The 16789-nt window shown below is 37.3% G+C and overlaps 1 protein-coding gene across 3 annotated transcripts in view; it reads left to right on the top strand.

Moving 5' to 3' along the window:
* The window catches only part of nsmfb (NMDA receptor synaptonuclear signaling and neuronal migration factor b), a 37429-nt gene that overhangs the window by 13738 nt on the left and 6902 nt on the right, over positions 1 to 16789 (top strand). For all 3 annotated transcript variants that reach the window (XM_067438912.1, XM_067438911.1, XM_067438910.1), the window contains 8 exons: positions 9636 to 9688; positions 10102 to 10191; positions 12196 to 12323; positions 12472 to 12555; positions 12882 to 12915; positions 13087 to 13157; positions 13273 to 13352; positions 16644 to 16746. In XM_067438912.1, the coding sequence (XP_067295013.1) occupies positions 9636 to 9688; positions 10102 to 10191; positions 12196 to 12323; positions 12472 to 12555; positions 12882 to 12915; positions 13087 to 13157; positions 13273 to 13352; positions 16644 to 16746 (643 nt within the window). The remainder of the gene's footprint in view (positions 1 to 9635; positions 9689 to 10101; positions 10192 to 12195; positions 12324 to 12471; positions 12556 to 12881; positions 12916 to 13086; positions 13158 to 13272; positions 13353 to 16643; positions 16747 to 16789) is intronic.

Below are 16789 nucleotides of genomic sequence, written 5' to 3'. Positions count from 1 at the left end.
ATTATCACCTGTCGGGCAGAAGTCTTAATCACAGATCCCACCTCCTCCCCCACCGGGGTGCAGTCCACCTCTTTCCAGCCGACATGCATGTCGTCTCCCCCTCAACCTTAATATGCCCTCCCACTTCCTCATGCAATGCTCCTCTCTATCCCACTTCCTGTCAACGAATAACTAGCTATCTGCAACTATACTTAATTCATGTTCTTTTCTGACTTATTCATTCCCTCCTTTTGTGGGGTTCTAATTGACACTTTAACTTTAGAATCTTTTCAGTTTGTGTGGAAATCAGTGTTTTTTCTCTGTCCTTTGTGATTGGCTGTACAGCTGTCATTTTGTAATTGACTATTAGAGGTACTGGTGATAAAGCACGTAGTGATTCTTTCATAAGACCTGGCCCAGTGTTTATATTTGAAACACTCTCTCTATGTCCTGTGTAACTTACTTTTTTTACAATTCATGTGTTTTCTTGTGATGGTTAAAGCACTGTTCTCTCTTTTGTCTTTGTAACTTTTTTATATTATGCATCTTTCCTTGGCTGTAAAGAATATCGTGAGTATTCCTTTCACATTAGCCCTTTGTTTTAAAAAGTCAACACTTCACTCCATCCCCACCCTCTGCTCCTCTGTGCTGTTGCCTCTCCTGTCCTGTGTTAACTCTCACTCCACCAGCATTGGACAGAGTGTTTGAAGTTATGGAGGAACTCATACAGCACGCATTCTGCTCTACCAATAGTGAGTCATCCAGGTCGGTGTCGCTACTCACATTTCAGCTGCTGTGTAAGAGAAAGACCTTGTTTGTTGTACTACTAGGTTGGCCTGACCTTTGAACGTTTTAACCAATTTTCTGCCTGTTTTAACCACAAATTAGTTACTGAAGCTCTGTTCCAAAACCTGAGCTACTTTGCTGTGGAGTCCTAACATTCTAACAGAAATGAAAACATTGGTGACTGCTCTGGATAAAAGTGCAGGAATTCAATTATGTATGAGTTAATATTCTTTTGCTCTATTAAAGTTGAACTTGACTAAGACAAAATTCAGTATAGCAAACTAAAAAACTACTAATTCAGCCTAACTCAGATCTGTTCTAAATGTGTCTTAAGGCAATCAATGCAACATAACATAGCATATGTTTGTTAAACATTATGTTAAAGGGTTAGTTCACCCAAAAATGAAAATTCTGTCATTAATTCCTCATCATTATGTCGTTCGAATAACATTATTTGGTTGCATTTTGGCTTTGCGTGATTTTGCTGATAAAAATGTTATCCTACTGCTCTTAAAGCATTAACTATAACCAATGTAGATGGAAAGAATCTTAAGATGACTGGCTGAAGACGTTGCTGTACCTAAACCCCCTATAGACACACTACTTCCCTTAAAAAAAAGTAAAGTTTACAACAACCATAATGAAAAGACCCTTCACAATAGATAATGTTTTACAATGAACTCTGTAATAGATCTACATATAGCAATTTATCTGTTCAATAAAATATGTTACTCACCCGCTGAGTAATAAAAAACAGACGCTTTTACAACATTTCAAATCCCTTAGTTCTCGCCATTTCTGAAAAGCCAAGCCAGTGATGATTCTCATTTTATTATGAGCTCTGTCATGTTTTCTTTTTAACAGTAGACTCTCTGTTGAACTTTTTTTTCATTAAAACAGATGATTTAACCTAGATTCAAAATAACCTATGCCACTCCCACACAATACACACATCAAATAGCTGAACAAACTTTTCTCTGTTTACAGATATGATGCAAAATGCACAGGCGAGTGACAAATATATGCAATTTCCAGTAAATTTCGCAGGGTCTAAATTATAAACTCTTACCATAGGCTTACCATAGTGAATCAGGGTAAGACAAAAGTACGTTTTGAAAGGAGGATTGTTGACGTATGGACTGTGTTTTAAAAACAAAATTACATAGTGCACCTTTAACCAAGCGATACCGTAATATTTGAAACACTTAGAACATAGAATTAAAAATAAAATTGTATCAATACTTTCTGATTCAATACAAATGATCAATACTTTCTGATATTGAATTAAATCTCTATCTGCATCGCTGCCTTAAATTGTAGCTAAAAACAAGATATTTTAAAGAAAGTCATAATGTACCTACAAACCTTTAAGAATAGCTTTTGTGTCAGGAGACTGCCTATGGTGTCCTAAAATAAGGTCTAGGTAGACAGTTGACTAGATTTTGGAACAGAGCTTGTATTTTGACTATAATGCGTGGTATATTTGAGCAATTTTGACAAAATGGTGGACTGTCCCTGTTAGGAGCAATATGGTGACTGCTGCCATCACTGTTGAATATTGCACACAAAATATATAAATATAGCCCGAGCATACCCCAGAAAAGTCACTCATCTTAAGATTTCCATGCAGAGTTCCAAGGCCGTCGCCAGTCTGTCAAGGCTCTGAAGGATTTCAGGATGCATCCACATGCAATAAATGCACACACACATAATGTCAGAAAATAGCTTCTGGGCTGTCATTAACCTCATCTGCTGAGGACAGGAGTTTGATTTAACATAAGCTGTCAAAGATGATGGCTATATCTTTTGTCACCCTGTCAAAAACAATAGAAGCATGCTAGATATGATAACCACTCCTACAAAGATGTTACAGTTTTCTGTGAATTTATCCTCTGTGCTGGTTGGTGACTGAGTGTCTGTTACACTTGACTTTGCTGTGGTCGTAGTGTTTAGTTTGTGTACGTGCTTGTAGCCGTGTCCTTTTGACCCGTGGGTGGTGATCAGCACCTGTTGTGGTTTGAACCTTCCTGTGGCCACTCTAGACTTTTCCCTTTCCCCGTACACACACCTACACCCACAGTTTATAACACTGTGACCGGTCCCAGCAGGGCGTTCCGTGGAATTGCAGAGAGAAAGAGGAGGAAAAGAGAGCAAGAGGCCACCGCACTGATGGAGAGGTACTGTCTACTGCCCCAAATGTCATGTGTCGCAGCCTTCCCAAAACACACACACGTAGAGTGAGAAAGTGGTGAGATGGTGTTGTGTGTTGTACTGTGTTACTGTATTATTATGGTGTGTGTGTGTGTATGTATCGCCTCAGACCTTTAAAATCCACACTCCAATCCTGGATACTATACATGAAGAACTGTTTCCTTCATTGCACACTTCCCTGTGGTGTTGTGATGCTAGGCTTACCAAGCAGAAAGCCAGCAGCAGTTTATTGATCTTAACCCAGAGATTTCAACATGAAGCCTGTTTCCACGTTACAGCAGATATATAGAAATTTGGAGAGTCAGTACAGTTTTATTATTTTAAGAAATTCATATTCAGCAAGGAAGCATTAAAATGGTTTTAAAAAAAAGACAGTGAATACTTTTACTGTACTTCTTTGTTCCAAAAGATAATTCTATATCAAATAAATGCTGTTCTTTTAACCTTTCAATTCATCAAAGAATCCTAGAATTTTTTTAAATCATGGTTTCCACTGAAATATTAAGCAGCCCAGCTTTTTATTTTAAATTGTTATGTTTCACAATATTACCATATTTTTGATCAAATAAATGCACCCTTGGTGAGCAGTCTTTTCCCCCAAAAAAATTAGATGGTGGTTTCCATTTTTATGCAGAGCTTGTGATATTTTCTATCACAAAATCCCTAAACCTAACCTTCACACAAACCTCTGTGGATTTTAACATTTTTATTTTAAAATCGTTGATGTTTATTAAGTTATTTGCTGGTCCCCGCAATATAAGTGATTTCAGGTTTACTGCTCTTTAATGAAAGCAAAACCACACACACACACACACACGCACATGCACACGCACGCGCGTGCGCGTGGTGTTTTTGTGAATTGTGGGAACTTTCCATAGGTGTAATGGATTTTGCTGGATTTATAAACTGAACATTCTATCCCCCTACACTGCCCCTGCCCCTAAACCTACCCATCACAGGAAACATTCTGCATTTTTGCATTTTCAAAAAAACTTTTCAAAAAATAATTTAGTATGTTTATAAATCCATTTACATTGTGGACACACACACACACACACACACACACACACACACACACACACACACACACACACACACACACACAAACAAAGCACTGGGTATTTGTGTGTGTCTGTCTATGTTTGGCTGCTTGGATCAATAGGTCAGAGTGTGTTAATCGATACAGCTGACAACTGAACACTTTCAGAGTTTCACTTATCAGTCTAGTGTCACGTATCACACTAACAGCAGCAAATCTCGTTCCACCTGGCCAAATTGGCTTACATATTTAAAAACATTTGTTTACCAGTAAAACCTAATTGTCCTGTTGGCAGATCATCAAAAAAGTCTTCCAGCATGAATTTACTAGAGAGCACTAATATGCAGCGCACTGAAGGAACATTTAAAATACATACGAGGTTCTCATCTTCCCAGCAAAGGTGTAACAAAAAAAGAGCAGTATGTGAATATAGCTTTTAGTGTTCTCCAGAGATCCCATGATGCTGCTCAACAACATTACAGTAGATGCCTGTCTCTGTCCTCTGACTGCAAGGTTGCAGTTAATTGGTTGCATCCATTAGGATTACAAAACAACTGCACATGAAAGGTTTAGTTCACTGAAAAAGAAAATTCTACCATAATTTACTCACTTTTACGTCTTTCAAAACCCTTATGAGTGTCTTTCTTCCATCAAACACAAAATTAAGTTTTATTATAATGATAATAACTTGTTTCCATGCAACCACAATCAATAGTGATGATTAGACCTACTGTAGGTTTGTGTGATAAACAGACTAACCTTTAAGCTGATAATAACCAATAGTATTACTCTTAACCCATTGTAACCAAATAACTGAGTTAAATTAGTGAACACATCATTCTGGTTTGTGAACTGCATCAGCGGATTCAGTTGATCGATTCATTCACAAATCCAATAACTCTTACTTCTCGTGAACACATCATAGAGCAGTTAGGCAGGCCTTTTTTCATTTTGGAGCTTGACAGCCTTCATTTTTTAAATAAGTGGCATAAGTGGCCAATCAAAAGCACTTTTTTAGTATTTTAGTTTTTCAGTATTTTTAATTGTGCTGCGTTTCTTTATCTGATAAAAAAGCAGAACACGCACTTAATCTTCTGGCACAGTTGAGTTGTTCCCATTTGAATAGCTGTGCTTTTTAAGAAATGTGTGATGTTATATTCTAGGCATGAAAAGCAATGTGTATATATATATCTGTGAGGATCAACATGTCACACTTGGGCGATCTGACTGATCACTCTATTTTCAGCACGCTCAAAAATGAGGATTAAGATCATTAGAGCGTCTAATTAAAAATGCTGCTGAAAAGACATAATTCTCTTGATATGCGCTACTATTTTTGAAACTTGACGAAGATCTGCGCTCTTTTCCTGTCAGCCGGCACATTGACTTTGACAGCAGTTTAGAAGGTTGTCAGCAAGATGGGCATAAGGAGAAAAGCAGATCTGACAACTATACAGATGCATTGTCACCGCACTCTTTGTAGCCATCTCAAATTTAACGGCGATATTAAAAAAAGCCCTTTTCTTTTTTGTGAAATGTTCACGTTGGTGGATTTGATTAGAGGCTCATAGTGGCACAGCAACAGTACATGCTGTAAAAATGTCCTCTGCTATTACTCATTGTACTGCGGGAATATTAGTTTTCCCGCAGTAATTTTGACTGGGTTAGGTCCCAGTGCTTCTCTCTAATGTGGTGGTGTTGTGCAACTGCGTCATGCCTGCAGAAAGAAAATGCTTACTCTACACTGTGGCCATCGGTTTTGATCCTGTTTTTTGTACAAGCCAAATTGCCTCATTATTTCATCCCAGGCCCAGCTCTCCTTTATTTTAAAGGCTCCACATTGAGTGTGTGAGCTGCTCTATTATTTGTTGGCAAATGAGGAAAGACCACCTACCTCTCCACACTCTACAATACTATGCTACGATGTAACCATGGTGACATGATGCATGGAGAACAAGTGTAGAGTGCTAGCAAGAGGAGGGAGGCTGTCAGATGAACGAGTAGGTCAGCTGAACTTGCTTTCATTCTCTGATGAGGCAGTTTGTACTAGGCAATTTTCTGTGAGCAATTTTTCTGGTTTCAGAGTCACCAGAACTCAGAAATAAGAACATTGAAAACATTTTTATTTTGCACTTTCTATCATGTTATTCATATTGTTAGCCATATTTACTGCACTGACACTTACAATTAAAGGTTGTGTCCTAAAATCACATACTATATAGAAGGTACTACATTTGAAACTTACATGAAGACTGTTAAAAAAGTATGTTGTATATCGTATGAGTGCGTGTAGTATGAATGAAATTCTGCCATGTTTTCACCATCTACACCGTTAGTTCGGTTGCTTCTCTGTCATTCACAAATCCTCTCCCGTGGCCTCATGGGATAGTAAAGTGTCCATCAGATGCGCACTTTAGAATCTCGCCGGAGGTAGATCAGTAGGTCATCCAGGCCTTCATTTTATGAATACTCTGAATTCAGATATACTGCTTACTATATAGTGTGGAAGTAGATCATTTGTTATGTGTGTACGGAATAACATTCCGGACAATTTTCAAAAGCAATTGTAATTACAATTTAAATTTTTGCACGCATATGTTATGACATAATGGAAACACACATGCGTGATTTGCATTTGCATTTGCGTTTGGATTTTCTTTTCCCTGTTTGATATATCTGCCATATTTCAAATGAAAAGGCAAAGTCCATTTACAGTTGCATTTCAAATGTCTTACGAGTTATGACCATTCCATTTTGTAATAGCAACAGAAAATCAACCATTGGCTGCCTGACTTCCCCTGCGTCCACAACTCTGACAAAATTCAAATGGAATCGCAGTCCCCTTTGCACTTGCATTTCTGTAGTCTAACACCGTCAACTGTCAGTCAGGCTTGAGGGCTGGGTTTATTGACATAGTTGCAAAGTATGCCACGCCCTTGAGTTGTAAAAAAAAAAAAAAAAATCACTGTTTATCGTTACTCATTCCTATAAGGAAAACAGAGAGAAATATCCAATAAATGTCTATTTTTTGCAAAAAACAAAACTGCTGTGTAGTTTTATGCACTTCAAACAAAGCCATAAACCAGGAACTAAGTCTGCTCTGTCAACTTGTCAAAAAGAAATTAAGGTACATCTGTGGAACCCCACAACTAAGCAGCATATGTATGTCTGAAAATGTTATAAATGTCAAAATAAAGATACAAATATAGTTGAATGAATATGAATACATTTAAAAAAATAATGTTGCATAAAATGCTGAAATGAAGCAGAGTTCAGATTATCCTCCTACGAAACGAACATGAACTGTGATTGAATGTCACTAGCCTAATGTCATTTTCTTTTTTTGATCACATCACTCACATCATATCAGATTTCTACAGATTCTCTGATTTTAACTCAAGATAATTTACTGTCAGCTGATACAAAAGCTTACTGAATGTTGTCAAGTCAGTTTTCTTATTTTTTTTTTTTTTTTTTAATCTGGTTGCCAGGTGAACATACAGTCAATTATGTATTGTTTTTTTTTATTTACTTTTTTTAAGAGGGGTAAAAAGATTTTATTACAAAAATAGTCAAATGTTTTCCACCACTCAAGGGCATTGCATACGTTCCGACTATATCAGTAAACTCCGCCCTCAAGCCTGACTGACAGTTGACTGTGTTAGACATTGGAAATGCAAGTGCAAAGGGGACTGCAATTCCATTTGAATTTTGTGAGGGTTGTGGCAGGAAATGTAGGAAGTGAAATGGGTGATTTTCTATTTTCCTATTCCAAAAAGGCAGGGTCATAACTCGTAAGACATTTGAAATCCGTTTGAAATTTGGCAGATATGTTACATACACAGAAAAAAAAAATCGAAATGCAAAATAATAACAGATTTGTGTTTCCATTAGGTCATAACGTATGCGTAATTGAAAATTGATGTTACCTTATGTGTGGATGTAACAACACACAAAATCAAATGTTTTTGGTTACCAATGTTGTTAAAAAAAATACCTTATTTACCCTTTTTTTCACCCATAAAGTAGAGTAGTATTTGACAGATCATGTAATCTCACAAAATGTCAGCTTCTATGAGGCAGTCACCTGTCTTATGTAGAATAAAACTGGCCATTGATTTTAAAAGAGTAATTTCTCCTTTTAATATGTTTAATTTCCTGTTTATAGTCATAATTTTTAATATATTTAAAAGTAAAAAAAAAAAAAAAAAAAGTATGCAGTTGTAAAACACAAAGGCTCATGGCACATTTAAGTTTGAAAATTTCATGAAACTAAAGTTGCAATCTTCTCTATTGTGGCACATGAGTGAAGCGGTTCCTCGATTGAGAAAATATGTTGGATGGGACTTGATTTTGTTCATTGGGAATTGATTGGTTAATTGGATTCATTGTTGTCGTTGTTTGCTAATTGCCGTAATTTTATATGAGTGACAGTTTAATGGAATGAAGGAATTATTGTCCTGAAAAGTCAGAGAAGAGCTGTCGTTAAACATTTTGATTAAAGGGTTACTTCAGCGATTAGCATATGGCTTTGTATCAGTAGAAACCCTGGAGTATATTCAAATGATTGTGCTTTCCCCCCTCATATCTCCCTGAGACAAGAGATTTATGCATTTTATTTCTGGAAAAATTCCTCCTATGACGCAAATTGACGATATTTGCATCATAGGAGGAATGTTTGGCCAAAGGCTAAAGACTACAGCCAGCAGAGGGAGCCATTTCCGCATGTTTTGAACCCGCACATGGGGGATGGGAGATTACACTCACAGCTCAGCTCACAGCTGCAGGCACTCATTTAAACGGAGCTATGGTGAGCAATGTAAGTCTTATAACTTCTCAAATTAATTTCTATGAAAGTCAGACTGAACTCGCTTTGTGAATGTATACTGCGAGTGTAGTCGCGATTACCTCGCTCTCATCATGAGCTCATCAGCTCATTTATCTCTTGCCGTTAGTGCTCAGTGCTTTGATACTCGCGCGGTGACTCACTCCTTATATTGAACAGACACGTTCAGTTTTTAGTTGTAGTGTCTTCTCCAACTCAGTCACAGTAATCAAGTTGGAGGCTTTGGTAATGGCCTCACAGGGCAGCGAAGCATTCTGGGAATTGTAGTCTTTCATCCACATGAGACAAAATACATTTACTGTCTTTTCTCAGTCTAGAAGGCACCAAATTAAAAAATAATTTCACATTTCTATTACATTGATGACCCAGTTTAAATACAGATTCATCTTCTCAGCGCTGAAGTACCCCTTTAAAGAAGTCACACTGTTTCCCCCCCCTTTTTTTTTATGTCCACAGATAAATAATCTGTTATAATAAACACTGCAATATTCCATAAAAAATAATAAATGTCAATTTTTATATATATTCATATTGATTTTTTGATTTTTTTGCAGAGGAACTGTGAGGACTGGATATTTGTTTGGAGAGTGCATTGAGCTTGTTGTGTAACTTCAAACACTCATCCCTGCCCATTATCTGCCATGCTATGTTTGAAAGTATGTTTAACATTTCCATTTTTGTCTTCTCTTCCTCCATCCCCCATCTTGTTATTTTCCCCCTTGTCTTATACCTCTTTCCAATCCACTGTGCTTCTGCAAATCCTTTCTATCCCAGAAACTTCCGGAAACATTTGAGGATGGTGGGCAGCAGGAGGGGGAAGACCCAGAGTGAGTTGTTTGTAGACGTCTGTGTGTGTATGTGTCAGTTTGTTACTGCTTTTGTACGGTTTTGTGTATGTTGTCAGTATGTTTGTGCAATTTTTCAATGCAAATATGCAAACATGGCATTACTTGACAATAATTGATGGTGTCAGATGAATTATTTTCAGGGATTACAGATGCTTCAAGCTTCTGTCTGATATACAACTAGCAATTTGACTTAGTTTCTGAATACCTTGCCTCTCTCATTAATAAACATTACAGTATATACAGAGTGAAATTGATTCTAATATTTAGAGGTAGTCAGCCTAAAGCAGATAAATGCTCAAACATGTCACATCCCAACCTCAGACAAGAGCCCAGAGTGTGTGTGTGTTGAAGAGCAGTGTGTGTGATGATTTCCTCCTACGCTTCGTTATTAGCATTTGCTGATCGCAAAGCGAAGAGTTTCAGCCGTTCCTGGAGTGACCCCACACCCGTCAAGCCTGACTCTCTCCATGACTCCAGAGACAGTGAGTCTACACAAATACACACACACACACACACACACACACACCCATGTTGTATATTTTCGTGATTTCAGTACATGTAGTACATGATTTTGTCACCCACACAAAGCATTCATACACAAATGCTTAATTTGAACATGTTTGCAATTTCTGTCTTTGCCAACTGAAGTAAATAAGAGTTGGACTGACTTGTTTTAAAAGAAACTTTGATTTAAGGAAGTATTTATTTAAAATATAAATATTTTTTAACAATGTAAATGTATTTACTGTTAATGAATCCTTGCTAAATAAAAGATAGATTTAGCTAAAATCTTACTAACCCCAAACTTTTGTAGTGTGTGTGTATATATATATATATATATATATATATATATATATATATATATATATATATATATACTCACCTAAACGATTATTAGGAACGCCATACTAATACTGTGTTTCACCCCCTTTTGCCTTCAGAACTGCCTTAATTCTATGTGGCATTGATTAAACAAGGTGCTGAAAGCATTCTTTTGAAATGTTGGCCCATATTCATAGGATAGCATCTTGTAGTTGATGGAGATTTGTGGGATGCACATCCAGGGCACAAAACTCCCGCTCCACCACATCCCAAAAATGCTCTATTGGGTTGAGATCTGGTGACTGTGGGGGCCATTTTAGTACAGTGAACTCATTGTCAAGTTCAAAAAACCAATTTGAAATTATTCAAGCTTTGTGACATGGTGCATTATCCTGCTGGAAGTAGCCATCAGAGGAGGGGTACATGGTGGATATAAAAGGATGGACATGGTGAGAAACAATGCTCAGGTAGACTGTGGCATTTAAATGATGCCCAGTTGGCACTAAGGGGCAAAAGTGTGCCAAGAAAACTTCCCCCACACCATTACACCATCACCACCAGCCTGCACAGTGGTAACAAGGCATGATGGATCCATGTTCTCATTCTGTTTACGCCAAATTACCATCTACCATCTGAATGTCTCAACAGAAATCAAGATCAAGACCAGTCCTCAATTGTTCAATTTTGGTGAGCTTGTGCAAGTTGTAGCCTCTTTTTCCTATTTGTAGTGGAGATGGTAGAGTGGTTCCCGGTGGGGTCTTCTGTTGTTGTAGCCCATCCGCCTCAAGGTTGTGCGTGTTGTGGCTTTACAAATGCTTTCCTGTATACCTCGGTTGTAATGAGTGGTTATCTCAGTCAAAGTTGCTCTTCTATCAGCTTGAATCAGTCGGCCCATTCTCCTCTGACCTCTAGCATCAACAAGGCATTTTCACCCACAGGACTGCCGCATTCTGGATGTTTTTCCCTTTTCACACCATTCTTTGTAAACCCTAGAAATGGTTGTGTGTCCCAGTAACTGAGCAGATTGTGAAATACTCAGACCGGCCCATGTTGCACCAACAACCATGCCACACTCAAAATTGCCTATATCACCTTTGGAGTTCAGGATATTGTCTTGACCAGGACCACACCCCTAAATGCATTGAAGCAACTGCCATGTGATTGGTTGATTAGATAATTACAATAATGAGAAACTGAACAGAGGTCCCTAATAATCCTTTAGGTGAGTGTATAGATAGATAGATAGATAGATAGATAGATAGATAGATAGATAGATAGATAGATAGATAGATAGATAGATAGATAGATAGATAGATAGATAGATAGATAGATAGATAGATAGATAGATAGATAGATAGATAGATAGATAGATGTTCTTCAGAGGCTTCATTCATAAATCATGCTATTCATCACACACATCAGCACCTGTGCATGTGTAAAATGTATGTTTACAACAGATGTACTCTGATTTCTATATGTGTCCTACATGGCACTAAATGCCTTGCTTTGTAAGACCTTCTCCTCATAAACAAGCAGGAGAGGTCATGTTAGAAAGGCCAACCTCTCTGACATGAACAACAGAATGCTTGTTGATAGGACCTGTCATTTTATTCGTTGTTTATGTGCTTGCGTTTCTGTGTATTTGCATTTTACCTTTTCCCCAGGTGGAGACCTCCAGGCGTCGTCTGGCAATCTGGATGAAGAAGACTGTGATGATGTCAACTGGGAGGAAGAGAGAGAGTCGGAAAGAGCAGCCTGCGAGGACGATGACTTCATCCCACCAAAAATCATGGTACGTGCATCACCCACATTCGTTTTGACACAGGCCAACTGCCTTCTTATGAAGTCGTCAATTTCTCATTAAATGTAAAATAAAGCTTTTTGATCATCAATGTGCTCATTACTACAAGTGTGTTTTATTCATCCTTGTTTTTTAACAGCTAATTTCATCAAAAGTACCAAAGGCAGAGTACGTTCCCAACATCATCCGCCGGGATGACCCCTCAATAATCCCCATTCTCTATGTGAGTATAGTTTAATGATGCAGTCATACACCGGATCAAAGAGAATCAAAGTTTTGATCATCAGTATTAAGCCCCTCGTGTTAAGCACCACTAATGATGTCTGCTAGTCAGCTCTCATGTGCAAGTTTTAGTAGTGCAAATCATCATTGTTCGAGATTGCTGATAACTGCTTTGTAATGCCAAGCTAGTGATTCAGTGCATATATTATGCTTAAATTATGTTAAAAGAAAAACGGCTCATAATATTCAGCAACTGATAATTCCTATCTTACATTTATGCAGCTTTTGTTGTTGTTGTTATTTATGCTTGCCATTTCCTGCCCGCAGGATCATGAACACGCCACCTTCGATGATATACTAGGTACATGTTAATTGGCCAAACAGTTTTTTTTTGTTTTTTTTTGAATGCCTAATGTTTACTCCTGCTGTTTGTTTACTATGAAAAAGCTGGGCTGTAATTTCATATGATTCCCTTGCTGCCTCCCTCTCCACCTCTCTGCTATCTGTCTTCTCTCATCTCTCTCTTCTTCAGAAGAGATTGAAAAGAAACTCACCGCCTACAGAAAAGGCTGCAAAATCTGGAACATGCTCATCTTCTGTCAGGTTTGAAAAATATGTGTGTGATTATTTACATATCTTGCTTTTTCACAAGTGTGCATGTGGAGTATTTATGTGCATGTTATTTTTCACCTTATAATTGGCTCTCTGTATTCTCCAGGGAGGTCCAGGTCATCTCTACCTACTGAAGAACAAAGTGGCCACATTTGCTAAAGTAGAGAAGGAGGAGGGCATGATACAGTGAGTGTTTGCATTAACAAAACGGTTTTGTTTTTGTTTGTAATAGTTCTGCACAAATAATAAACAAAACAAAAAAACTGAGATTATAGTGGTGGCTCCCGCAATGAATTCAGGGATGCAAAAATTGCCAAATTGAATCAAGAATACTACAGGTCATTTGTGCGATACATGTAGATCCAATGAGCTTTTATAAGCAAGTTTTTGCTCAGTTCCCAGTAAATGCTTCTCCAAGTGAACTTCATCATTGCCAAACTTTTTTGCGTTAGGCTTAAAATTTGAAAATGCAACACATGCAACCACCTTCCCAGATTTCCCAAACAAAAACAAAACTTTAAGGTCCCTCTTCAGTATTTCCACCTTAATAAAACACAACATAAATGTGGTTTAACATAAACGATGAAAGATGAATATACGTTTTAGTATATTTATTACTATTAGAAATAATATGTTTGATTACACTTTTTCGTTGGTCCATTTTAGACATTTTACTAACTATACGTTAACTTTACAACTACATGTCAGCATACTATTAGAAGACTGTTAGGTTAGGGTTCCGGTTAGTAGAATAAGTTGCAAAGTTACTTAACCCCCTTTCACACAGTGCATTGATACAGAAAATTGCCATAAAACGGCCAGTGCCTTCTACGCAAGGACATCCCGGGGGTTGATTCTAGGGATGCACAATATTTGATTTTTGACAACAATAATAACAATAATAAAGTCAGTGATTTTTCACCCCAGACAGTTGCAGTTGTAACCTAAATATTACATTTTTGGATGTAACATTTGTACACATGGGATGGGGGTGGCATGACCTCAGTTGATGTTGTCTTTAGCTTAAAATAAAAAAAATATACAATTATTTTAGAGCTCCTTGTTTTTCATCATCCATTTTATAACATTGTATTACAGATTAGTAAACTGTATATAAAAGGCTTCTGCTGCTGTGGAGGCTGCTGTGCGCTAGAGACTGGGGAGATGCGATTGTGTTCGTTTCGGGCTAGGACAGTTGTTGACAATAACGTCCTTCTGTACATGCATTCACAAATTCAAGGCAGCATTTAAAAACTGTCAATATAAATCACAATGCATGCCATGTATTTGCTTGTTTTCACTAGAAGAATGGCAACAGTGCTGACATGATCTTATCACTATAGCACTCCTTGCACATGTGAATTATTGCAGGCGCAATATCAACACGTTATCATATCGGCAAGGCATATCGGCATCATTTCTTCGTATCGGCCGATGCCTATTTTTATATTTTAATCATCGTGACGTGCATCCCTAGTGGATTCTGGTCAGATGACCAGTCCCGGAATGTGCTCTGTGTGATCAAAAGGAAGGATCAATGTCGTAAAGGGCTGTGCCGTAGTGATGACGCTGAAGCTGAGATCATTCCCCAGCTTGTGAAATGATACGTGATGCGCTAGTTGATGATCGAATCAGAAAAACAATGCAGAAGTGTGGTTTCTCGAGAGAGAAATCATAAATCATAAGCAATATTAAGACGCTGCGTCGATGTCATGTGTCTTTACAGGATATGTGTGAAACTAGGGCTTTCACTGCTAACGCGTTAACGCATTCGTTTGATTTAAATCCCTCAATGCATTAAAATAACTTGACTTGAAGCTGCATCATTAACATAATTTTTATCACGCAGTTAGAAGTCAGAGTTTATAGCATTCACACTGAGCATCTACAAGCACCTGTAACCCTGAGGAAATTTCCATTCTAACTCTTTAACCCGATTCTGCGTCTCTGTTTGTGCTCAGGCTATTTTAAGCTGTTAAACTTGGGTAAAGTGTTCAGTGATCCAGGAATTGAATTCATTGTAACCAGCACTAATGTAAAGAAGGCCAGACTGATCACATCAGACATATCAGAGAGAACAGAGAAAATAAATGACATTGCGCTTTTAGTTAATTATTTATTCCAGTGTGTGTTAAAACATGAGCTCTGTCATATTCTGCGATTTCTTTTCTGAAGAACGCAATTTTGGTTTTGTACAGTAACCATGTGAGTCTGTTATATTGAGTCACAATGAACACACCATGTGTACGCTCTCTAGATCACTGATCTCATTCTGCATTCCTGTACAGACACACAGTACATTCACGTTGTTTCCACACACACTCAGGAAGGATAATGTTTGATTTGTTAATGCAGTCAAAGCGGTTGATTTAGGAGTTTTTTTGGCATCTCCATATAGTCCTGTTCAGTATCGCAGCTTAATTGACTCGGCTAAAATGAAAACAATCTAATTGTTGCTTTGCACACATATGAATTATCAGTGTGAATTATGTAATGTTTTTTTTTTTTTTCATGGGCGCTTAGGTGTGTATACATTTATCACGTAATATAATTATATGGACTCGTTATATTTGGTGTCCATTTGGAGTCTCCATTTGTCCTTAAAGCTTGCAGAAAAAGTGTTTTCTGATTGTTTGCTTCGTTAGATATAGAAAATGATGACAAAGTGAATGTTTTTAATAAAAAAAGATAAATGGCATAAGCTTTATTTTACGATAAGCGTGCAATTAATTACGATTAATCACATAACAAGAGTGAATAATCACGATTAAAAAATGTAATCAATTCACAAACTATCCTATACACATTATCAGTGTATTTTCTGGAATATCTGTGTGAAAAGGGCTTTATAGTCAGTAGAATGTCTGTTGGGAGGCCATTCAAATAAAGTGTATTAAAATAAAAAAGATAAAAACTAAAAATATTCTCAGAGAACATGCCCAGGAAAATCTTTGTCACTTTTTTATAGTTAATAATCATTTACATCTTTGTTAATTAAATGTGAAAAATGGCCTTTTGGTACACTCCTGTATCGTCAAAATTGTTCTGTGTGACAAAACTAGAAAGCTCCCATTATAATCAACAAGCCACAATATGGTGTAAATACATGATTTATTGTAGACCAATTCATTAAATATTGTATAATGATCAGTGACTGTCAAGGAGCTTGCGCTAATAGTTTTGTGAAGCTATGTAAACGTGCAATGACACAGTGTATAATTCATTCAAAATTTAAATGATTGTTTTTAATGCTGCAAAGAGGACCTCATCAACTGATTATATAATTGATGCTCAGCTCAATTTATTTTATATGTGTGGCTTACTTGAAGATGACATTCTGTTTCCCTGCTCTAAATACATTTTTAATGTGAATTCAATGAAAAGAAACTGATCACTGTGATGCCAATATCAAGATAAATAATCACCTGTGAACCGTGTAGCCCTAATTTGTAATCCTTCTGAGCTTTTTGTGTGCAGGTTCTGGAAGAGACTCGGCAGATTCATGAGTTTATTAAATCCTGAGCCCAACCTCATTCACATTATGGGCTGCTATGTGCTCGGCAATGCTAATGGAGAAAAGGTAGCTAATATCTACTCACCTCCCTTTGTGTTTTAACCACTGT

The sequence above is a fragment of the Pseudorasbora parva genome, chromosome 3 (genome assembly GCF_024679245.1).
Source record: "Pseudorasbora parva isolate DD20220531a chromosome 3, ASM2467924v1, whole genome shotgun sequence".
NCBI lineage: Eukaryota > Metazoa > Chordata > Actinopteri > Cypriniformes > Gobionidae > Pseudorasbora > Pseudorasbora parva.
This window is presented reverse-complemented; position numbering and strand designations above follow the sequence as displayed.